Here is a 24,295-nt window from a genome sequence, read left to right on the forward strand (position 1 = left end):
AGTTATTTCATTATCATTGGATAACAAAACAGCTTCTTCAGGCCCTGCAAGTGTTGAGCAGGGCAGGGACAGAATTCCAAACGACCTCCACAAATTGAAGGAGCAATGTGAGAAATGGAATTAGCTCTGGTTGGAATCAGGTGGAAGGAATTGCATTTAGAGAGCAGTAATGAACACGAGGAGGTTTTTGGGAGCAGGATCTGTGAATCCAATGCTGCCACAATCCTGGGAGGTGCTGGAAGAAATCCTGCAATGGAAATATTTCGAGCTCGTGACTGACATGGAAAAGCTTCAAGGGCACAAGTGGGGTCTGCTAACCATCCCCCAGCACAGAAAAAGCCTCTGCAGGAAGGAAAAATTCCGATTTTTTACTAGTAGGACAAGAAGAAATAAACTCAACTTGCAGCAAAGAGGATTCCTCTTGTCTGCCATCACGTCTTCAGTGCAATTTCATAACCTTAATTGGGAAATATTTTCAAGATTGTACAAGTTGGAGCTTATAGAATAACTGAAATCCCCGAAACATCTCTGAGAATTATTCATTTTATTCCATCAGAGACCTGTGGTCGATTCTAGTACACGAGGCACATCATTCCCCAGTGCAATCCCCTGTTCCTTAAGGTGTGGGGAATCTTTGTGGATCACTGAGAAACCAAAGCCTCAAAAGCTGCAACAATCTTAAGAAAAATGTTGATCCTGCTGAAATTTCTTTCCCAAATTTTAGGCAGGAGCAACAGTTTTTTTTTTTTCCCCAACTGATGTGGGTGTTTCGAGTGTTCTGCTGCCTCACTCCTTCCTCAGCTGCCACCTTTTACTTGGAGTAGCTGAAACCTCTCTGCTTACTTCTGCTCAGTTGATTAATAAAAATTATTTATTACACAAATCCTTTCCGTTGACAAGTTAAAATGGAGCCTCATCTTTCAAATCTCCCTGAAGATTTTCACCTCGTGAGAGATTGAAAATGCTCATTAAACTCCAGCACCAGGCAGGCACAAATGAGAGGGCGATTGTTTTTAAGCATGTGAAGGGAATCATTGGTAAACTCATTTGTTTGGATATCATTAACAGAACAATCGGAGACGATCTCCAGGGGGTCCTCCTGACCTTTGCTCACCATCTCTTCATCATCCATCAAGAAATATCAGCACCTAATATGCAAGGCGAGACCAATTTTAAGGTGAGGTGTTAATTAACTAACGATCCCGGTTAATTTCTGTACAAGGCCTGCAAATACCTCATGCTGGATCATAAACAAGTGCTAAACCATCCCTTTTTTATCGCTGCCTGTGGGTGCTTTACAGTGTCTGGGTCAGCGGAGTCGGTCTCCCACGGAACCCGTTAGTTAAATTTGAAGTTTGAAACTTTTTCTTTGAAAAGAGAGACATCCTTGAGAGTGAAATTATTTATAATCTAATGCTCCCGAGTGTCCTTTGGAAGAGCAAAGGAGCTGTTGGCACTGCCTCACACGCTTCTGTCACAATTGCCTGCTTTATTTTAAAGGCACGCCATCAAGGTAAGAATCTTAAATTAGAAACAAATTTCTCAGTCGGTAGTAACTGCTTGGATTGTTAACACTGATTTTCTTTTTCGAGCAGGCGGCCACTAAACCGTTTGTTGCCAATGCCTCGATTTCCCACGTGGATTTTGTTCCCGTTTTTCTCGGCTCTTTGGCTCTGCCCATCCCTGGATGGGGAGGACAAAGCTCAGGCCGGGGAGGTTTCCCCTCCTCGCTGTCCCAGGAGCCAGGGAAGCAATCAGGAATCCAAACCTTCCTTCCAAAGCTTTTTGTTTTTTGATTCCAGAGAATTGCTCGGTTCCCCCACTGGGATTCCTTTTGCTGAGCTGCATCACCTTTAACTTTTTTTATAAAAACTTTCTGGGTGTGTTTTGTGTCTGTGTTAGATTTGCATTTTCAGTCGTGTCACATAATTTATAGCAGATTCTTTCCGCCCCGACTAGGTTTGCAAGTAGAGTGTGAAATGACAGATTTTGGGGAAGACATAATTAAATTTCCACATGTTACAGAATAAAAAACAGCAACAACAAAAAATTCCCATTTTTTCAATATGAGGGAATGAAAAGCAACCACTGAAGAAAAATAGAAAGCAGAACTTTTCTTCATTGTGAGTGAACATATGTGAAATAAAACACCTGTTAGTTAATTAGGAGTACAAATTGTATTTTTATTTACCTGGGATTTGTACATATTTACTAATAATTCCCTCAAGTGTCCCCAAAGTAATATTAAATTTAATTGGTGCATCCTGTCCTGTGTGACCCTGTTACCTGTTCAAGGCAGGCACTGCCAGCTGCGGATTCCATTAAATTAAATAATTTCTATTCCTGGAATCTGTTACAGATGGCAATTCGAGATATTGAAGCAATTCTAGGAATTACAGCAGAAAACCAACTGAGATGGGAAGAAGAACAACGTTGGGAAGCAGATGCTCTGAAAGAATAGTTACCAGAAAATGTTCAAGTGCCTCGTTGCATCCGCTTCTGGAAATGTTCCTCGTCTGTAAGAGCAGGTTTGGTTTTCCTTCTGGGCTGGTGGGACATGAAGTGAGACAGAAAAATCTCTGTGATCGCTGCCTGGGGAATGTCCAACCTTTCCTGTGCATCCTCCTAATGCTCCTCCTGTCCCTCCCTGTTCATGTCATTCCTGAAGTTCAGCATGTGGCTTCGAAATCTTATTATTTACTTCCCGAAAAAAGCTCAGGTAAAAGCGGTTTTAACACAAATGCTGAGACCAAGCAGTTGCACGAGATCAGCAGCCGATTTTTCTGACAGCAAATCTTTGATCCCTCAGCATGAGGCATCATCTTTTTTTTGTGTGTGTGTGGAGGTTTTTTTCCTCTCTTACTTTGATCACAGAATTAATTGATTGCAGATGAAAACATTTACATAAACGCCGATTCCCTCTTCAACTAAAAATCCACGGGAGTATTTTAAATTTTATTGGTTTTTATTGGTTTTTATTGCTGTTGGGTTTGGATAGCTCAGAGCTCACAGAGATTTTTCCCAAGGTGGAATTTAGCTGCACTTGAGCCGGTTTCCAAAGGGTTAAGGAAAAGGAAGCTTTGATCCAAGCCAGAACAACATAAGGTCTGAGAGGCTCATTAGTTCACTGGCACTTAATAGACTGCAGTGTCCTAGGAGGAAATGAAACCTGCACTTCCTTCTGGCTTTGTTCTACCCTAACAAAAGAAAACTGTACCTGTTCCTGCAGAAAACAAGTGACCTGAAAGTTCCCGTGGTGAGAGAGATTTCTCAGCATGTGCCAAAGTGTGAAATGTATTTTAAAGGGGAGGGGGGGGAAAAGAAAAAAGTTTTTAATTACTACTAACACTTCTGAGCCTTGAGCTGATGGAAGGATTGAAAATGCTTTGCAGTCTCTCACATTCAGCTCCCATGCTGCTGGTGCCAAAAAAATGTGTGGTTTTTTTTTTTTTTTTAGCAGTGCTGCAGATTTAAAATGAAATTATAATTATTGTTAAAAAAGTCCTGAATGTAATTCTGTTCACACTGCTGGATTATTTATTCCCACTCATTAAAAGAGTAATAGAGTTGTTGAAGTGTAGAATGAATTTCAGAACGTGAGCTGGATGGGAAGAAAACAGAAACAAAAGATTCAAGGTGGCCCAAGTGTGGCTTCTCATCAGAAAATGCCCCAAAAAATGCCAGATTTGGGCAAAATCTCGATTGGGAGTGGAGGAATGCTCATGGAAGGAGCTGAGGGACAGCAGGTTTGGCAGCAACTGCAGAGGATGCAGACAATGAAAAGAAAGGATTTGTGCTCCCCAGGAGTCAGAGCTGCAATGGAGATGTTTGTTTAAGTGGCAGCACTCGGTGGGTTCAGTTTCAGCAAGGATTGAGTGCAGCACAGACACTTCAGGTCATTCTCCTGAAAGACAGAGCTGATCATGCTGGAAACTGGGTCTCCTGTTTTAGGCAGTTGGGTTTAAAGCCCTGGATTAAAGCAAAAAAAAAAAAAAGAAAAAAGCTTTTAGCTCACATTTCCACATTTAGAATGACAACCCTCAGCACAGGGCAAAAAAAAAAATAAAAAAAAAATAGCAGTTTATCAACACAACCACTTCCAGACTGTGAAATGAAATGTTCACCCTCCCTCTTTCCAGTACCTCAAGATCAGAATTCACCACCTTCCCTCCAGGTTAAGGCAACAAATCCCTGGATTTTGAAGGCTATCCTTAAAAATTCCTATCAAATCCGTGTAACAGTGGGACACTGTAGATGTGAGGCAGCCCCTGTTACACTGAACACTCCTCTGCATTTCATTTGAGGCTGCAGACTCGGTTATATTGATGAACAAAGGATTAAGAACTGCAGTCATTGACAACCCTCATTAATGTAATTAATGAAATGCAACAGCACTGTATCATTCTTAAGGTTCAATACTTTATTCCAACCCTTCACCACAGCACCAGATCCCAAGGATTTTCCATCCTCAGCCACTGTTACCACTGCTAAAGAAAGATATTGAAGCTAAACTGTATGCTCTATTAATTATTGGGAGGTGAACTTGAAGGGGGAATTTGTTGCTGGTGATGGTTAGTAATTACTTGTTCTACACACATGTACAGTAAATAAACAGGGCACATTGTTGGGTAGTAATTGATTAATTAGCATGTTCAGTGGTCTAAGATTGCTGAGTTCGAGATACTGCTTGCAATTATTAAAAGAAAAAAATCAGTTATTTCAGAAACATTTCTCAGTTTTCTTGTCTTCCCCCACCCCACACAGAATGTTAACTGGTTCAAAACCTTAGCTTTTACTAAGAAAAATGGAATATAGGCTGTGATTTAAAAATATTTCTTTGAAGGGATGTGACACTTGAAGATTTTTAGGGAGGTCTGCCAGGTAAACCCAAGGCAGCTGGATCAACTCTGCTGAGCTGCAGCTGCTCCCTGAGCACGTGGGTGTCAACAAAACCTTTCCAAAAATGTGATTGTCCATTTTCTGATGTGATTGTCCATTTTCTGATGTGATTATCCATTTTCTGATGTGATTATCCAGTTTTTGATGCGGTTGTCCATTTTTTGGTGACGCTCCCACTCCTGCCTCGCTGCCCGCAGGGCTCAGGGTGTCCATCCCCGCAGCTCCAGCGCAGCCTCGCTGTGTCTGTCATGGAATCCCAGGATCACCGAGGCTGGAAAAGCCAAAAAGTCATCGAGTCCAAGCTGTGCCCGATCCCCACCTTGTCCCCCAGCCCAGAGCACTGAGTGCCACAGCCAGGAATTCCTTGGACACCTCCAGGGATGGGCACTCCAAACCTCCCTGGGCAGCTCCAATGTCTAATCCGCCTTTCTGGGAAGAAATTCTTCCCAATGTCCAACCTCAGCCTCCCCTGGTGCAGCTTTAGACGATGTTCTCCTCCTGTCCCTGTTCCCTGGGATAAGATCCCAAATCCCCCCGGCTGTCCCCTCCTGTCAGGGAGTTGTGCAGAGCCACAAGGTCCCTCCTGAGCCTCCTTTTCCCGAAGCTGAGCCCCTTTCCAGCTCCCTCAGGAATTCTCCAGCTCGTTCCCAGCTCCGTTCCCTTCCCTGGACACGCTCCAGCCCCTCAGTGTCATTCCCGAACCGAGGGGCGCAGACCGGGCGGTGATTCCCGCTCCATTCCCGGGGCAATTCCCGGGCCCCTGTTCCGCTCTGTTCTCGAGGCCGTTCCCTCTCCATTCCCTTTCCCTTCCCGGGCCATTCCTGCTCGGTTTCGGGGGCCATTCCCGGGCCGCTGTCCCGCTCCGTTCCCGGGGCCATTCCTTCCCTAATCCCGTTCTGCTCCCAGGGCCATTCCCTCAATCCCAGGCCGCTGTCCCTCTCTGTTCCCTCTCCATTCCCGCTCTGTTCCCTCTCCGACCCTGTTCTGTTCCCTCTCTGTTCCCAGGGCCATTCCCTCTCCATTCCCACTCTGTTCCCTCTCCATTCCCGGGCCGCTGTCCCGCTCTGTTTCTTTTCCATTCCCAGGCCGCTGTCCCTCTCTATTCCCTCTCCGTCCCCTCTCCATTCCCAGGCCGCTGTCCTTCTCCGTCCCCACTCCTTTCCCTCTCCGTGCCCTCTCTGTCCGCTCTCGGTTCCCTCTCGGTCCCCTCTCCATTCCCGGGCCCCTGTCCCTCTCTATTCCCTCTCCGTCCCCTCTCCATTCCCAGGCCGCTGTCCCTCTCCATTCCCTCTCGGTGCCCTCTCCATTCCCGGGCCCCTGGCCCTCTCCATTCCCTCTCGGTCCGCTCTCCATTCCCGGGCCCCTGTCCCTCTCCTTTCCCTCTCCATTCCCGGGCCCCAGTCCCTCTCCTTTCCCTCTCCTGTCCCTCTCCTTTCCCTCTCCATTCCCGGGCCCCTGTCCCTCTCCTTTCCCTTTCCCTGTCGGTGCCCTCAGTCCTCTCTGGGTTCCCGCCCCCGGTTGGCGCAGGCGCGGTGCGGTGGCGGTTCCCCGGGGGATGCGGGCCGTGCTGTGGCGGCTGCGGGCCGTGCTGAGGGGGCTGCACGGCGCGGCCGTGGCGCTGCTGCTGTGGCGGGGCCCGGGCCCGGCCCGTCCCGCCGCCTCCGAGGTGCTGAGCCAGCACCTGCGGCAGCGCCGCCTGCCCCACTGGACCTCGTTCTGCGTCAAGTACAGCGCGGTGCTCAACGACCAGTTCGGCCTCTCGTACTTCAACTGGCCCGTGGACGGCGCCAATTACCTGGTCCTGCGCACCGGCTGCTTCCCCTTCATCAAGTACCACTGCTCCCGTGCTGCCCCGCAGGACCTGGCGCTGCAGGACGCCTTCTTCACCGCCCTCAAGGTGCTCAACGCCGGTGAGTCCGGCCTGAGGGGCGGCCTGAGGGGCGGCGAGGCCCGGGGCCCGCAGCTCCGCTCCGAGCCCTCTCTGTCTCCTTTTCGTTCCCTTTCCTCCTCACTTTCTCCTCCTTTCCTCCTGTTCCTCTCTTCCCTCTCTCTCCTTTCCCCTCTCTCTCTCTTTCCCCTCTCTTTCTCTCTTTCTCTTCCCCCTCTTTCTCTCCTTTTCCTTCTATTTCACTCTTTCCTCCTCTCTCTCCTTTCCCCTCTTCACCTCTTTCTCTTTCTCTTTCTCTTTCTCTTTCTCTTTCTCTTTCTCTTTCTCTTTCTCTTTCTCTTTCTCTTTCCCCCTTTCTTTCGCTCCTTTCCACCTCTCTTTCTCTCCTATTTCTCTTTCCTCCTCTCTTCCCTTTCCTCTCCTTTTCTCTCCTTTCCCCTCTCTTCCCCCTCTCTTTTTCTCTTTCTCTTTCTCCCTCTATTTCTCTCCTTTCCACTTCTATTTCTCTATTTCCTCCTCTCTTTCTCTCCTTTCCCTTCTCTCTCTTTTCCCCTCTCTTTCCCTCCTTTCTCCCTCTCTTTCTCCCTCTATTTCTCTCCTTTCCACCTCTATTTCTCTTTCCCCTTCTCGTTCTCTCCTTTCCCCCTCTCTCTTTTTGCCCAGCTCAGGAATTCCCGAGCTGTAAAAGGTTCCTGGCAGGGATGCTGTGACAGGCACTCAGCACACACTTGGGATTTAAGCTGCTCACGCCTTTAATTTGGGATTTTCCAGCGGAAATCGGGCGCCCTGGATGAACTTTTGTCCTCTGAGCAGTTCTGAAGTGAAACTCTGTTTCAGCAGTGGCTGATGCAGGAATGGCCAGGCTGCTGGGATAGAAATCCTTATAATAAAAACGCTTTATCAGTACTTTATTAGTATAAAAGTAGATAAAGTTAAGTTTTGAAGTAATTATTTCAAAATTTTGGCTGCAGATCCAAAGCTTATTTGAATGCCAGCAATGACAGTGCCGTAATATTTCATACATTCTTTATTTTCATATTTGATTGTTTGAATTTCCTTTTCTTCACAAGTCTTCAGTGACTTTTTTTTTTTCAAAACTTGTGTGCTGCTCTTAATTTTCTGATCTTTCCAGAATGACACAGTGAGAAAATACAATCACAAAAGACTTATTTCTTAATAGTACCTTTAAAATCTGATTTTCTCTCCACCCAGTCACACCTTTGTTTTTCTCACACCTACCCTTCATGTTTCATATTTAAATGACTGGAAAACATGATTTAAAAGCCAATTTATTTCCCCCAGAACCCAACTTTTAAGCACTTAGCTTCCAGCATGTTAAATTTGGTGTTTCTGAGTTCAGGGCCTGAATCCACCTCTGGTTTTCCCTCTGTAATAAATAGAATATTGTCTGTAATAGATGGATAAATTGGCAGGGCTAAAACGTGTTACTTTAAATATAGATATACAGATATAGATATATATATAAACTTTTTGCCCTGTTGGAATTGATAGTTTTGACTGCTGATCTGATTTTCCCCACTTCATTTTCATCTATGAATTCCCTGCCTATTTTTTAAATTTCTCTGACATAGACTCCAATAACTTTGAGTGGATGTTGAGGGAGTTTGGGTTTAATATTTGGAGATAGAAATAGATATATTTTTAATCTTTTAATCGGTAGAAATGACGTGTACATGGCAACGTTTCATTTCTTTCGTGCTGTTCTCCTCCTGCTTTCTTTTTCTCAATAATTGCTGCTTCCTGCCTTGTGCCAACAGGAAAGGTGTTAAACACTCCTTGCTGCACTTCAATAAAGACAAAATCCATCCAAGGCAGCTTTTGCAGGAACGTTTTCCCTCTGATTTCGCTTTGGACTCGTCTGGATTTGCAGTTTGTGTTTCCCTGGCTCTCTGTGTGTGTGTAAATGGTTTTTTCTCTCTCCTCAGGCATGCCCACGTTGCTGTATGGAATGGGCTCGTGGTTCTTTGCCCGTGTCACAGAGACTGTTCACACCAGCCACGGCCCAGTCACTGTTTATTTTCTCAATAAAGAAGATGAAGGAGCCATGTACTGAGCTCGGCTCCTGTCCTCTGCTGCCTTTGACTAAAAACAACTAAAAAAAAAAAAAAAAAATCGGGTTTTTGCACCGTGTGTGCCGGTTTAGGGAGCTGCGTGCACTTTTTGGTTGTGAGAGATTGATTTTTGCAGAGTCCTGTGAAGCTGAAGGATTAGAATTTCTGAGGGTAAGGCAGGAAGTCAGGGACTGGTGGTGCTGGACAAACTTGTGATGGTTTAAAGAGATGAATTTATCAGCTGAGAGAACTGAATGGTTGCCTGTGGGCAAGGAAACATTTCAGAATGTCCCTGAAAAGATAAAGCTGCTCAGGTGTAGATCCTGCCTGGATATTTCATAATGAATTAACTGCCAGTGCTGGAACTGTGAATTAATCTGAGCACTCACAGTCACCTGGAAGAGCCTTTGGGGGGGAAAAAAAAAACAAACCCACCCTAAAAAAAAGTGCAAAATGGCTGTATGGCATTTCTTGAAATGGTATTTAAATAAAATATCCAAAATATATTTGATGCTTTTGTCTTTTGCAATTCTCGAGCTCCAGATGTGTGTGGTTCTCTTTCTTTTGATTGCTTTACAGGTAAGTACAAGAGTGATGTAGAAGATACAGTCCCCTGTGCTAATTCACAAATTGCTGGTATTTTTAATTAATGAGGACAATGAGAAGAATACTACAAGAATATCTCAGTTTTTTGGATGCAGAATAACTGATTTCTGCACCTGTCACCAAGCACAACTTCATGCACAAACAAAATGACTTTATATCAGTTGGAAACCTGGGCAAAAAAAAAAAAAAAAACCCTTTTGGGGAACTATTTGGATAGTGGAAATCTGGAATTAATGGAAACAGGAGTACCTGTGCAGGATCTCTGGCTGGTGCTGGGATTTAGTGCCAGCAGTTCCAAATCCCACAGCTGGAGATGGAATTTGGCCATTCCAGTTTTCATCAGTCAAAAAACAAATGTAAAATGGGGAGGGGCTGGTTTGAAGGGTAATCACTTTTCCTCAAATAAATGATTATCAAGCTATGACTCCAGTCTAATGTTATTTAAATACTTTTGAACTTAATTCCAGATAATAGAAGTGTTTCTCACTTAATGAAGCAGCACATGTGGCTTTTCTAAAAGCAGCACTAAACACTTTAATCAGAGAACTGCTTGCACTGTTAAATTTTGGAGAATATTCTTGCCACAAGTGAAATGTCTCCAAGATGAAGAGATGGCATCACAAGCACCCTCATTAATAAGAAAAATTGCACTTAACATTTTCCTGGAGCTGATTTCCACTGCAGCTCATAAGTTTAAAGTCAACCACTGCTCATTCATTGCCACAGCAGCTCATCAATACCTGCCTGCAAAGGTTTAGCCTCAACGCGAGCTTGATAAAACGGTTTTTAATTACCAGCCCATAAATACAGCTCTTGAGTGGAGCTGCAGCTCGTTTGATTTCTGATAATGGGCGCTGCTGACTTTGCTTACCTGTTTTCCAATAAATGCAGCAGCAGCAGCAGCCGGTGCTGGGCAGGGCTCCTTGGAGGACCCCGGTGACAAACGGCGCTATCGATTGTGCGGCTCCTGCTGCTGCCACCCCCCGTTCGATGAGCTCGCCGTGTAACAATTAAGCAAATGTAATATTTTCTTGTATTACATGAAAATCAATGGACCTCTTGCTCTGCTCAAGTTGATGGTGCTAAAGGATGAACTTGGGAGACGTTCCGAGGGCAGAGGGCAAATATGGGATGGCTCGTTCCTCTCCTTGAGCCTTGGGTGGCGGCTCTTCAGAGGGACAAGGAGCTCTTTGAAGGGATAATTTGAGTTGTTAAATCGCGATTAAATCATTTTCACGTATGGACACGGACCCAGTTACTCGTTTTCAAACAAGTTTCCTCTGGCTTTCACTCCTGCCGTCAATTCCAACTCCTTAATATCTGGTTTTTATCACCCTGGCCTGGATGCGAGATACTGAGAGCCAGGAAGGTTTGTACCACGTCTCAAGAATTTCTGCAGCGCTCAGGAATAATTAATTTACAAAAAACCCGACCCCTCTGACTTTGGAGACATTTGATTTTCCCCACCTCCCGTTTTGAAATCCTCAACTTCGTGATCTCTTCTCTGATGTTTAAACGAGGGGGAAGAGCTGAGCTTTTGTTTCATCTCCCTTAACTACTCCAGAGAAACAAAACCCCGAGGATCGGGTGCCTCTTCCTTGTAGAACCTCTTGAAATATTTATAATTTCGGAGAGACCTGAAGCCGGTGTCACCCCCCGGCCGGGTCAGCGGGCTCGGGTGTCCCAGTTAAACTCTGCTACTGGAAATTAATGGGAAATGCAGCTGCTGTGCTGAAAGATCAATGCCCAATAAAGGCAGCACAATCAAATCTCGTTGCAATGATTGAGGTGTTTAATTGCCTTTCAAAGATAAGGTGGTAATCAACACACGTTCGCCTGATCTTTTTTACCACTTCAATTACACCCTAATGGCACAGCCAGGGCAGGATCTTTAACTGCTTGCACTTATTAAATCTTACACGTCTGCTTGAAAAAAAAAAAAAAAAAAATTACTTAAGCCACGCAATCGATAAAATCCTGCCCTTAATTACTATATTTCACTTCTAGACCTTTTTGTGTGCTTGATAAACGTTGCAGCAGAGAGGCCGTGGTGCTAATGAGTCACCCCAGAAATGTCTTTTTCTGCTGCTGCCTCCTCCCAATTTTGCTTAAATATTGGTAGGTTTGTTCGTTTTCCTGAATTTTTGGGGCTGGTGATGTAAACTTGGTCCTGGCAATTCGTTATCTTGAAATATTTTTAGATTTAATATCACTTTTTTATCACCACTTGCAGGTGGGCCCGGTTCAACACAAAGTTTTTCACTTTTTTTCCCCCCCGTTGTGAATTAATTCCGGATTTAAAGACTGGATGGGAACCCCCTAAATATTTATTCTCATATTGTGTGAAAAGTCGGTTTTTGTCATCTTTTCCTGCTCCTCTCTCTTTCCCTGGAGCAAAATCCAGAGCTTTTCTCCTGCTGACCTTCCATTGACTTGGGCACGATTTAAACCTGTCCTCACTTTACCTCGTGTGTCGACCTAAATCTTCTCACAAACCATAATTATAGATCTCCTTGATGTCTGTTATTATTATCCAATGAAATTTAGGGATTTTTTTTAATATTTGAGCGCCCTTAGGCCTCTGGTTTAGAGCAACTTTTCCTGAAACGAAAGGGGATTTTTATTTCATGTATTATTTAATATGATATTTAATTTATGTTGGCTTTTGTTGTAACCCCTTCATCGTGTTCGCTGCAGGAAAGTGAGGGAATAATTGGGAGAGTTTTCTTGATTCCTTTGCCTATTTCTGGAAATAGAAGTGGTGGTTGAAATTTTGGGCTGCGTTTTTCACTTTAAATACACCTCTAAGAAAAAGTGGCAGCTTCAGCATTGCAGAATATAGAATAAAAATTGCCACTGATTTATTGCAAGTTTGCTTAAAAGATTTCTTTCTAGAAAACAAAAAGTTTTGCGTTTAAGGCCTAAAAAAGCAGAACACAACTTCAGAGGGATTTTGAAAGAAATTGAATCACTTGAGGCACAGTTTATGAGCCTGCTGTGGTTCATTATAAAACCAATTTATTGCTTGTAGTGATATTAATAATCCTAACAGAATTAAAAGTGGAAAATGTTATTAAAAGCAATCCTTCAGACAAAAACTCTGATCAAGGCAACTTTCAAGTTTAAATATCAGAGTAGAAAACTGATTTTTTTGGGAACAAGATTACAAAGCCAAACCTGGGTTTTTTGGGTTTTTTTTGGTTTTTTTCCTCAAAAGAAGAAATGCCATTAGATGGGATTGTTACCTGCTCAGTGATTCATGGGCCTGCTCATGTACTTTGTGAGACATGAATTATTTAGGAAGAAAAATCACAATAATTTTGTTGTTACTCAAGAATTTATAGGTTGACAGAAAAACAATTATGGAGCCCCTGGAGCTGGTCTGGAGGGGTCCGGGAGCATCATTAACCACACACAGCCCAACTGCTGGCACTGTGCATCAAATAATCTGCTTTTTTTTTTTTTTTTCCCCCCAAATTTATTCCCAATTTAAAGCCAAAATTAAATATTTGCTCATTTTTCCCTAAATCAAGTTTACCGTTGTTATGTTTGCTTTCAGTCCAAGGTGAGGAAAAAAAAGAGAAAAAAAAAAAAAAGCAGTGAAACGCCCTGTGAACTGAAAATATGAATTTATTTCCTGAGAGTTGGGTCCCAAACAATCTTTTCTTATTCCAGTGCCTGGCAGGGGCAGTGGGAAGTTAGGTGGGAATTTTAATGTCATTTTTTTAGGAATCTGGATCTTTCCATGCTCCACTTGGTGAGTCTTTCCAGGGAAAAATATCTTTAAAAAGCCTGGAACACTGCTGACCTATTTTTCACGAGCCTGAGGGAATTCAGTTTGCTGCATTCACAGGCAACTGAAAGGGGAGGAAAAAAAAAAAAAAAAAAAAAAAAAAAAAAAGTGAATTTCATCACGATGTGTTATTTATCAACATGGAAAGTTAGGTATTAATATCTTTCCAAAAAGACAAGGAAATATGTGCTCCTAAAACAACCATCAGGTGCCATTTTCTCTAGGAAATTGTTATTTATAATTCCAGCCAGGGGATGATAAATTGAATTTGGTGAACCAAGGGCTGGCACAGAAATCTCAATTCCTCAACTGTCTGAATTACAGGTAAGGTGGCACAGCACTGGAAAAAAAAAAACAAACATATCCCAAAATATTTTAAGGGTTAAATGGGAATTATTTAGCCTTTTATAGAATAAATACACATTATTCCAAGGTCAGAGGTGGAAAAATTGTAATAATAACGAGGTAAATGGAGGTGCTGAGTGGGATCCAGAACGAAATCCCAGCATTTTTCTGTCTTTGATCCGAGGGGGTGAGTGCAGCAAATTCTGATTTTAATTCCCTTGCTGAGGATTTCTCCTCGGGGCAGGGAAAAACCTGAGGCCAAATCCTGGCCCAGGAATATTTTAGAGCAGGGCCAGGGCACTCAGCTCTTGCTTTTATCCCTTTTTTTTTTTTTTTTTCCCCCCCAGAATTCTGGTGGAGGGACCCAAAACTCCATTGCAGGATGTTTGTGACAGAGAAAAGAGAGAAAATTGCTCGTGTTGGGCAATTTTCCTTTGCAGTGGGAATTAAACAAAAAATCATTTCCTTAATTTTGGAGGGTCCTGCAAATTATTCCTGCTAGGGAAATCGCTGGCACCCAGAATTTTTCCATTCTCACCAGGCACTCTTGAGAATTTTTCATTTTTTTTTTCCCCTCCCCGTGTCAGCATTCTGCTTTTTCCTGGAAATAAATATTTTATTTCCTTGCCGTGGTCACCTCTGGGTCCTGGAAGCAGCAGGTGGCAGCCACCAAGGGAGGATGTTTTCCCCCTCAAAAATTAGAAATAAAAACAAAAAAAAACCAAATTAAAGAAGTTTTGGGTTCATCACCCTGTAATTAAAATCATTCTTTTGCTGATTTTGGGATGGTGTTTCCTCCTGGGGAAACAATAACTTTGATTGTGGGTATAAATGAATTAGTGGGGAAAATCAGGTTGATTTGTTAATTTTAAATGGGGATTCTGGAATTCTTGAACTTTTTAAGGGGAGATTCTTGGGCTGCTCAAATACAGAACTTGAAGAATATTTTATATTAAAAACATGAAGGGTTGTGTTCTCACAACACCAATTTTTCCCCTCCCTAACATTAAGGAATAATCTATAAAAATAAATGGTGACATTTCAGACCAGATAATTAAATAAAAATCAACTATTTGTTTCGAAGGGTGGATTTCAACTGAAAAATTCTGATTTTTCTGTTTTAAAGAAGTCTTTGGTAAAACCAAACCCATATCCAGAAATCTGTGCTCCATGTGCTGTTACATCTTAAAATATAAAAACCCTTCAAGTTTGATTACACAAATCAGAATGGAGGATTTAAGGTTATGATTAGCCCTGGAAAAAAAAAAAAATTAAAAAAAAATCAACCTAATATTTATGCAAATTTGGCAAATTGACTCGGTTTTCCCCATAGCCTTGTAAATGAAGAAGACATTTTAGAAAAATTGCAGCTCTATAGAAATTCCATCATTTGGTGTCCCATTCTTGGAAATGGAATAGAAAATGAATCTGATTGAAAAGGAGCCGAGTGAAAGGTACACAGGGACTGCAGGTAAAAGGTTCATTTGAGCAGAAAGGCAGCACTGGGGGCTCCAGCACTCCCTTAGATCCCCCGGAGCTGGGGCTCCATTAATTTTTAGTATAGGAACTAAATTATGAAGTTATTGAACACAGAGAGAATTTATCTCTGTTAATGGCCATTGAATTTTTATTTTTTTTCTTTTTTTTGCTAAAGCTCCAACAAAGTAGAATTCGAATATGAAGAAGCTTGAAGACGTTTCAGGAATTAAATATAACCTCCCACTTCCCCCCGCCCCCCCCCTTTAAATTGATAAAATAACTCACACAGTCCAGTTTGTCAGAGATGATAATGTGAGAGAGTGTGATAAAATGCACAGATCAATAGCCCACAATTGAGATTAATGCTGTTCTCTTTGAAAAAAAAAACAAAAAAAAACCAAAAAAAAAACCCCAACCAACCAACCAAGGATTGTTTCATGCTGCAGAGCTGCGTGGATCAGAGAGCTCTGCCTGTGATTGTGGCGCTGAAAAAGCTTCTTTTAAAAGCTGGGTTTGGTGTTTTGGGATTGCAGAGCTGTCAAAGCATCTCCTTTGTTGCTGAGCTGGGCAGGGATTTTCTTTCATCAGACAGAAGGATGGAGGTTTGGAGCAGGCAGATTCCAGTGGAATGTGGGGAATTCAGGGATGGCAGAATTGTGCCTGGAGATGTGAAATGTGGGAATTCAGGAATTCCAGAATTGTGCCTGGAGATGTGAAATGTGGGAATTCAGGGATTCCAGAATTGTGCCTGGAGATGTGAAATGTGGGAATTCAGGGATTCCAGAATTGTGCCTGGACAGCAGCTCTGGGCTCAGGGATGTGGGGAATGGTGATGTGAGAGCTGCTGGCACAGAGGCTCCTGCAGCTCTCGGGTGTCCCAAAGACCATTCCCAGTGCCCATTCCCAGTTCCCGATCCCAGTGCCCATTCCCATTGCCTGTCCCCAGTTCCCAATACCCAGTGCCTGTCCTCTGTGCCCATTCCCAGTCCCTATTTCCATTTCCCATTCCCAGAGCCTGTTCGCAGTCCCTGTTCCCAGTTCCCACTCCCAGGTTCTATTCCCAGTTCCCATTCCCAGTGCCCATTCCCAGGTTCTATTCCTAGTTCTCAGTCCCAGTTCCCATTCCCACAGTCCATTCCCAGGTTCTAGTCCCAGTGCCCGTTCCCAGTTCCCATTCCCAGGTTCTATTTTCTATTCCCAGCTCCCATTCCCAGAGCCCGTTCCCAGTTCCCATTCCCGGTTTGCTGTGCAGGAACGGGCCCAGAGCGCTGGCACAGCCGGGGCCACCTCCCCCTGGCCCACGGCACCGCCTCCCTTCCTCCTCCTCCTCCTCCTCCTCCTCCTCCTCCCTCCCCCCCGTACATCCCCTCCTCCCGGGGCTCCGTTTTGGTTCCGGGGCAGCGGCTCCTTCCTGCGGGCGGGCGGTGCGGGCAGTGCCCGGCCCGGCTCGGCTCCGTTCGGCCCGGCTCGGCTCCGTTCGGCCCGGCTCGGCCCGGCTCGGCTCTGCCCGGCCCCGCTCGGCTCTGCTCGGCTCTACCCGGCCCCGCTCGGCTCTGCTCGGCTCTACCCGGCCCCGCTCGGCTCTGCTCGGCTCTACCCGGCCCGGCTCGGCTCTGCTCGGCTCTACCCGGCCCGGCTCGGCTCTGCTCGGCTCTGCCCGGCCCCGCTCGGCCCGGTTCGGCTCGGCCCGGCCCGGCCCGGCCCGCAGTATGTGAGGCCGCGGGTTGGGGATGCTCTGGCTGCTCTGCGGCCCCCCCGGCGCCATGGACAGCCAGGCGCTCGTCATCCGCATCCACATCCCCGACGGAGCCGCCGTGGACTGGACCGTGCACTCCGCGCCGCAGCTGCTCTTCAGGGACGTGCTGGTGAGTGAGGGCGGCCGGGGAGCGGACCCCAGAGCCGGCCCGGGGGGTGTCACCGGGACCCCCGAACCGGCCCGGGGGGTGTCACCGGGACCCCTGTGCTAGTGTGGGGGATGTCACTGAGACCCCCGTGCTTCTCCGGGGGGTGTCACCGGGACCCTCGAACCGGCCCGGGGGGTGTCACCGGGACCCCCTCCCAGCCCAGGGGATGTCACCCAGCCCCCTGTGCCACCATGGAGGTGCCACCCTGCCCTGCCCTGTGCCCAAGGGGTGTCCGGGTCCCTCCCTGCACGGTGGGAGGTGTTTTTGGGGTTTATTTCGCCGGCAGGTTTTAATGGGAGAGTGGATTTTGTAGGGATTGACAAAAAAAACCCATCCCGGGGCAGCACCGGCGTTCCGAGCTGTCGGGAGGTGCCAGGCGGGAGCACCTGCCCTGGTCTGGGCTGGGAGGAACCTTTAGAGTCCCTAAATCCCCTCTGCCATGAGCAGGGACAGCTCCGGGACACGGCATCCCCTCCTCCGTGCCTTGGGGTGGTCGAGGCACGGATGGAAAAAGTTGGGTTTGGGGAAGGAAAATTCCTGCTCAGTGCCTGTTGTGTTTGGGGAAGGAATTCCCTGCTCAGTGCCTGTTGTATTTTGGGAAGGAAAATTCCTGCTCAGTGCCTGTTGTGTTTGGGAAGGAATTCCCTGCTCAGGAGAAGTGTCGGGCTCTGCACCTGGGCTGGGGCCACACCTGCCCGTGGTGACATTCCCCTTGCCCGGGTGGCTCTGTGGTGTCCCCGTGTCCCTCAGCCCCTCCCCTGCTGTGCTTTTGGTCCCTCTGCTCACTCGGAAATGGGAGTGGGGGGCTTGTCCCACTCAGGAATGGCAGTGGGGGTTTAACCCACTGAGAAACGGGAATGGGTGTTCATCCCTCTGAGAAATGGGAGTGGGGGTTTGTCCCACTCAGAATTAGGAGTGGAGTTTATCCCAGTCAGAAATGGGAATGTCAGTGGGAGTTTATCCCACTCACTCAGAAATGGGAGTGAGTGTTTATCCCAGTCAGTGAGAAATGTGTTTGTCCCACTCGAGAATGGAGTGGGTGTTTGTCCCACTCAGAAACAGGAGTGGGAGTTTGTCTCACTCAGAAATAGGAATGGCAGTGGGTGTTATCCCAGTCAGGAATGGCAGTGGGTGTTTGTCCCACTCAGAATTAGGAGTGGGAGTTTGTCTCACTCAGAAATAGGAATGGCAGTGGGTGTTATCCCAGTCAGGAATGGCAGTGGGTGTTTGTCCCACTCAGAATTAGGAGTGGGGGTTTATCCCACTCAGAAATGGGAATGGCTGCTTATCCCACTCACTCAGAAATGGGAGTTTATCCCAGTCAGGAATGGGAGTGGGTGTTTAACCCACTCAGAAATAGGAATGGCAGTGGGAGTTTATCCCAGTCAGGAATGGGAGTGGGAGTTTGTCTCACTCAGAAATAGGAAGGGCAGTGGGTGTTACCTCAGTGAGGAATGGGATTGGGAGTTTATCCCACTCAGGAACAGGAGTAGGAGTTTATCCCACTCAGAATTAGGAGTGGGAGTTTATCCCACTCAGGAACAGGAGTGGGAGTTTATCCCACTCAGAATTAGGAGTGGGAGTTTATCCCACTCAGAATTAGGAGTGGGAGTTTATCCCGTTTTTCCTCCCTGCACGCTCAGCCCAGAGCCAAGTGCAGTTTTTGTGTGCAGCTCACGTTTTCTGCAGCATCCCTGACCTTTCCCCCCCAGCACATCCACGGGACTCTGTGTTTTTATTCTTTTATTTCTCCAAAGAAAATCTTCCTGTACCACCCATCACGTGCACGTTCAGGTTTTACTTTGGATGTTAATATTGGACAGGGATTTTTGCAGATGTCTTTCAGGATGATGATTCTGTAGAAAGGATATGTGGGGATTGATGGGGTTGATTTGCTGGGAAATATTCAGTGTTTGGGTTGCAGAAAGGGATGACAGAAATTCCAGCTTTCGTTTTTCCAACCTTTACCATTACCCACGGGTTTCTGTAGGTGGATATCCTAGCTTAGGGGCAAATTTGGGAGGGAATTTTGAATTTCCAGTGAGTGGGAGCAGAGTTTTTGGCTGAGCAGGGAGGTTTTTGGGAGGGGAGGTTTTTCTGGGGTGACCCTTAAACAAAAGTGGAGCATTTTTGAGTGCTGGGTCTGGTTTATCTCCACATCCTGCTTCACGTTCTCCTTTTTATTCTCCAAATGAAGTGAAATCACCCCCGATGCTTGGACCATCCTTTGCTGTTCTGGAATTGTTGTAACTTTAGGTTGGTCGTTTAAAAATCAAGTAGAGGAATTGTGGTCAGTGAGTGAGAGAGGATCTTGGGTTACATTTCCTGAACATTGAAATTCCCTGGGAGCTCCTGAGTGAAAGGATGAGGAAGGAGAGCAAGTGAGGCAAACCTTGGAGCTTGGAACCTCTCAGAGCTCGAGGTTTTCCAGGGCTGAGATATTTTTAGGCAGGAATGTGTTGGGGAAAGGCGGGGGATGGGGACAGGATCACACCCTGCAGGTTTTGTCACAAATCACCCCCTGTGTCTGCTCCCCTCAGCGGTGACAGAGCTGGAGAGGGTTTGGGTTGGAAAGGACCTGAAATCCCATTATCCCAGTGTCCCATTATCCCATTATCCCATCATCCCAGTGTCCCATCATCCCAGTGTCCCATCATCCCAGTGTCCCATCATCCCAGTGTCCCATCATCCCAGTGTCCCATTATCCCATTATCCCATCATCCCAGTGTCCCATCATCCCAGTGTCCCATTATCCCATTATCCCATCATCCCAGTGTCCCATCATCCCAGTGTCCCATTATCCCATTATCCCATTATCCCAGTGTCCCATCATCCCATTATCCCATCATCCCAGTGTCCCATTATCCCATCATCCCAGTGTCCCATCATCCCAGTATCCCATCATCCCAGTGTCCCATCATCCCATTATCCCATCATCCCAGTATCCCATCATCCCAGTATCCCATTATCCCATTATCCCATCCCAGTGATCCCATCCCATCCCATTATCCCATGAAATAAGGATCCAGTCCATACAGGATAAATACAGGAATTAAATGAAATAAAACTCCAGTCCATACAAGATAAATACAGGAATTAAATGGAATAAAGCCCCAGTCCATACAGGATAAATTCAGGAATTAATTAAATAAAGCTCCAATCCATACAGGATAAATTCAGGAATTAATTAAATAAAGCTCCAATCCATACAGGATAAATTCAGGGATTAATGGAATAAAGCTGCAGTCCTTACAGGATAAATTCAGGGATTAATGGAATAAAGCTCCAATCCATACAGGATAAATTCAGGAATTAATTAAATAAAGCTCCAATCCTTACAGGATAAATTCAGGGATTAATGGAATAAAGCTCCAATCCATACAGGATAAATTCAGGGATTAATGGAATAAGGATCCAGTCCATACAGGATAAATTCAGGGATTAATGGAATAAAGCTCCAGTCCATACAGGATAAATTCAGGGATTAATGGAATAAGGATCCAGTCCATACAGGATGCAGGGATTTTCTCCCAGGCTCTGAGCAATCCTCGTGGGGCTCTCTGCAGCTCACCAGGCTCATCCCACTCCGGGTCCTGAGGAGTTCTTGGGAATTTCTGTCCTGCTGGAGCTGCAGAACCACATTTGGGGCCAGTCCCAAAAACCCAGCCCATCCCATCCCAAAATCCCATCCCATCCCAAAAACCCATCCATCTCATCCCAAAAACCCATCCCATCCCAAAACCCCATCCCATCCCAAAAACCCATCCCATCCCAAAAACCCATCCCATCCCAAAAACCCATCCCATCCCAAAATCCCATCCCATCCCAAAACCCCATCCCATCCCAAAACCCCATCCCATCCCAAAATCCCATCCCATCCCAAAAACCCATCCCAAAAACCCATCCCATCCCAAAAACCCATCCCATCCCAAAATCCCATCCCATCCCAAAACCCCATCCCATCCCAAAACCCCATCCCATCCCAAAATCCCATCCCATCCCAAAAACCCATCCCATAAAACCCATCCCATCCCAAAATCCCATCCCATCCCAAAATCCCATCCCATCCCAAAACCCCATCCCATCCCATCCCAAAACCCCATCCCATCCCAAAACCCCATCCCATCCCAAAAACCCATCCCATCCCATAAAACCCATCCCATAAAACCCATCCCATCCCAAAACCCCATCCCATCCCAAAACCCCATCCCATCCCAAAACCCCATCCCATCCCAAAATCCCATCCCATCCCAAAAACCCATCCCATCCCAAAATCCCATCCCATCCCAAAAACCCATCCCATCCCAAAAACCCATCCCATAAACCCCATCCCATCCCAAAACCCCATCCCATCCCAAAATCCCATCCCATCCCAAAAACCCATCCCAAAAACCCATCCCATCCCAAAAACCCATCCCATAAAACCCATCCCATCCCAAAACCCCATCCCATCCCAAAAACCCCATCCCGTCCCAAAAACCCATCCCATCCCATAAAACCCATCCCATAAAACCCATCCCATAAAACCCATCCCATCCCAAAAACCCATCCCATAAAACCCATCCCAAAATCCCAAGAACCCATCCCAAAAACCCGTCTGCTCATCCTCCAAGGAACCCCCAAACCCATGGAATGACCTTTGAGGCCAGTGGGGTTTTATGATTTGCTGGTTTAAGGTGATTTTTAAGCAGATTTTTGCAGCGTTCCAGGCTGCTGTGCAGATTTATTTCCCCCCTCCTTTTGTCCCTTTGGATAAATCCTCTGTCCCAGCTTTGCTGGCTCTCAGTTCCCAGTAAATAAAATTATTTTTAAGGCCCCACTAAATGAATTACAATAAGATCATTTTATTTTATTTTATTTTATTTTATTTTATTTTATTTTATTTTATTTTATTTTATATTTTATTTTATTTTATTTTATATTTTATTTTATTTTATTTTATTTTATTTTATTTTATTTTATTTTATTTTTCCTCCAGCTGTCTGCGTTCCACCTGTCACTGGGGTATTGAAGCATTTGCTGTTAATTTTGGGTAACCACAGAGATAAAACCAGTTTAAAATGAAACAAGAGTGGGTTAAAACCAGTTTAAAATGAAACAAGAGTGGGTTAAAACCAGTTTAAAATAAACAAGAGTGGGTTAAAACCAGTTTTAGGTGAAACAGGAGTGAGTTAAAACCAGTTTAAAGTGAAACAAGCGTTGGTTAGAACCAGTTTAAAATGAAACAAGAGTGGGCTAAAACCAGTTTTAAGTGAAACATGAGAGTGAATTAAAATCTGTTTTAAGTGAAACAAGAGTGAGTTAAAACCAGTTTAAAATTAAACAAGAGTGAGTTAAAACCAGTTTAAAATTAAACAAGAGTGAGTTAAAACCAGTTTAAAGTGAAATAAGTGTGGGTTAAAACCAGTTTGAAGTGAAACAAGAGTGGGTTAAAACCAGTTTAAAATGAAACAAGAGAGAGTTAAAACCAGTTTTAAGTGAAACAAGATGAGTTACAACCAGTTTAAAATGAAACAAAAGTGGGTTAAAACCAGTTTAAAATTGAACAAGAGTGAGTTAAAACCAGTTTAAAATTAAACAAGAGTGAGTTAAAACGAGTTTAAAGTGAAGCAGGAGTGAATTAAAACCAGTTTTAAATGAAACAAGAGTGAATTAAAACCACTTTACGTGAACCAGGAGTGATTTAAAACCAGTTTTAAGCGAACCAGGAGTGAATTCAAACCAGTTTGAAATGAACCAGGAGTGGTTCCATATTTAGGCTGGCATTTAAGCCGAGCTTTGCCATTTTCTGCCCCTCTCTTGTTCTCCCCAGGGAGCAGATGTTTGGATTTTGGAGCTCCTTTTATTTTTATTTTATTTTATTTTATTTTATTTTATTTTATTTTATTTTATTTTATTTTATTTTATTTTATTTTATTTTATTTTATTTTATTTTATTTTATTTTATTTTATTTTATTTTATTTTATTTTTTTATCTGCTCTTCCTCCTCCTCCTCCTCGTGGGGTTTTATTGTCCCTGATCTCTGCTGTGACAAATCCCAGGGCACGTGGAATCCTTTTTGCAATTATTTGGGATAAAATCCTTTTATGGAATTATTTGGGATAATCCTTTTGGGAATTATTTGGGATAATCCTTTTATGGAATTATTTGGGATAATCCTTTTGGGAATTATTTGGGATAAAATCCTTTTTTGGAATTATTTGGGATAATCCTTTTGGGAATTACTTGGGATAATCCTTTGTGGAATTATTTGGGATAATCCTTTTGGGAATTATTTGGGATAATCCTTTGTGGAATTATTTGGGATAATCCTTTGTGGAATTATTTGGGATAATCCTTTGTGGAATTATTTGGGATAATCCTTTTTTGGAATTATTTGGGATAAAATCCTTTTATGGAATTATTTGGGATAATCCTTTTGGGAATTATTTGGGATAAAATCCTTTTGGGAATTATTTGGGATAATCCTTTTGGGAATTATTTGGGAAAATCCTCTTTGGAATTTTGGAAAATCCTTTTGGGAATTATTTGGGATAATCCTTTTGGGAATTATTTGGGATAATCCTTTTTGGAATTATTTGGGATAATCGTTTTGGGAATTATTTGGGATAATCCTTTTATGGAATTATTTGGGAAAATCCTTTTATGGAATTATTTGGGAAAATCCTTTTTTGGAATTATTTGGGATAATCCTTTTTGGAATTATTTGGGATAATCGTTTTGGGAATTATTTGGGATAAAATCCTTTTTTTTGGGAATTATTTGGGACAATCCCCTTTAATCCAGGCTCAGCCCTGGGGGAATTCTCAGGGATGGGATTTCCTTTCCACTGGGGTTTTATTTATTTTAATTTAATTTAATTATTTTAATTTTAATTGCTTGAATGCAATGATTTTGACTTGGGCGGAGTTTTGGCGGGAATTAATAATCAATAATAATTGATTGATTAATATTTGGATTAATGACGTCATAAGACGCAGGGATAATTATTCTGACGGGCTGCAGGACAATTAAGATTTTTATTTTTCATTTTTATTTCCGTTTTCTCACAGTTTTTTTGGGGGGAGTTTTCCGAGGTTTCCACACCCTTAAATCCAATTTTTAAACAAAATTTTCACAGTGATGAACAATTCCCAGGGGATTCAATCCCACACAATTCACATTTCCTGAGCAATTTTCCGTGGTGAACTGCTCGGATTTCCGAATTATTCATTAGTGCAGACACCTGTTCAGGCAGGATTTCCCCACAGAAAGAGTTTTTATTTCTAATTTTTTATTAGAAATAATTATTTCTAATTTCTTCTTAGA

The 24,295-nt window shown here is 44.3% G+C and overlaps 3 protein-coding genes and 2 long non-coding RNA genes across 29 annotated transcripts in view; 3 read left to right on the top strand and 2 right to left on the bottom strand.

The window, feature by feature from the left end:
- IQCH (IQ motif containing H) overlaps positions 1–4,726 on the top strand; it is a 53,923-nt gene extending 49,197 nt beyond the window's left edge. For 17 of the 18 annotated variants that reach the window (XM_088172711.1, XM_088172708.1, XM_088172715.1 and 14 more), the window contains 2 exons: positions 1,069–1,177; positions 2,360–4,726. In XM_088172711.1, coding sequence (XP_088028837.1) covers positions 1,069–1,177; positions 2,360–2,461 — 211 coding nt within the window. In that variant the 3' untranslated portion in view covers positions 2,462–4,726. Of the gene's footprint in view, positions 1–1,068; positions 2,163–2,359 lie in introns of those variants that run through there. The other variant, XM_088172716.1, reaches the window with a different exon arrangement.
- On the bottom strand, positions 2,163–6,835 carry LOC148222287 (uncharacterized). Its single transcript, XR_015806597.1, has 2 exons — positions 6,695–6,835; positions 2,163–5,170 (listed from the first exon to the last, which is right to left on the bottom strand). It is a non-coding gene; the product is annotated as an uncharacterized LOC148222287 (long non-coding RNA).
- Positions 6,421–9,365, top strand: C13H15orf61 (chromosome 13 C15orf61 homolog). The gene is made up of 2 exons (XM_014874551.2): positions 6,421–6,809; positions 8,734–9,365. The coding sequence occupies exons 1-2, from the start codon at positions 6,455–6,457 to the stop codon at positions 8,859–8,861; spliced, it is 483 nt and encodes a 160-aa protein (XP_014730037.1). The 5' UTR covers positions 6,421–6,454; the 3' UTR covers positions 8,862–9,365.
- Positions 9,366–13,077: 3,712 nt separating this feature from the next.
- Positions 13,078–16,385, bottom strand: LOC148222288 (uncharacterized). Its single transcript, XR_015806419.1, has 2 exons — positions 15,507–16,385; positions 13,078–13,322 (listed from the first exon to the last, which is right to left on the bottom strand). It is a non-coding gene; the product is annotated as an uncharacterized LOC148222288 (long non-coding RNA).
- Positions 16,386–16,469: 84 nt separating this feature from the next.
- The window catches only part of MAP2K5 (mitogen-activated protein kinase kinase 5), a 112,109-nt gene continuing 104,283 nt past the window's right edge, over positions 16,470–24,295 (top strand). For 5 of the 8 annotated variants that reach the window (XM_088172731.1, XM_088172728.1, XM_088172726.1 and 2 more), the window contains exon 1: positions 16,471–16,947. In XM_088172731.1, coding sequence (XP_088028857.1) covers positions 16,813–16,947 — 135 coding nt within the window. In that variant the 5' untranslated portion in view covers positions 16,471–16,812. Of the gene's footprint in view, positions 16,948–24,295 lie in introns of all 8 variants that reach the window. The other 3 variants (XM_088172732.1, XM_088172727.1, XM_088172730.1) reach the window with 1 other exon arrangement.

This window comes from Sturnus vulgaris, chromosome 13, assembly GCF_052056855.1.
Source record: "Sturnus vulgaris isolate bStuVul1 chromosome 13, bStuVul1.hap1, whole genome shotgun sequence".
Lineage (NCBI taxonomy): Eukaryota > Metazoa > Chordata > Aves > Passeriformes > Sturnidae > Sturnus > Sturnus vulgaris.

Bases quoted from the DNA above. Each gene is read 5' to 3' on its own strand.
- C13H15orf61 (XM_014874551.2), top strand. From the start codon at position 6,455: ATGCGGGCCGTGCTGTGGCGGCTGCGGGCCGTGCTGAGGGGGCTGCAC. The intron at 6,810-8,733 runs GTGAGTCCGGCC...CTCTCTCCTCAG, and splicing joins CCTCAAGGTGCTCAACGCCG to GCATGCCCACGTTGCTGTAT.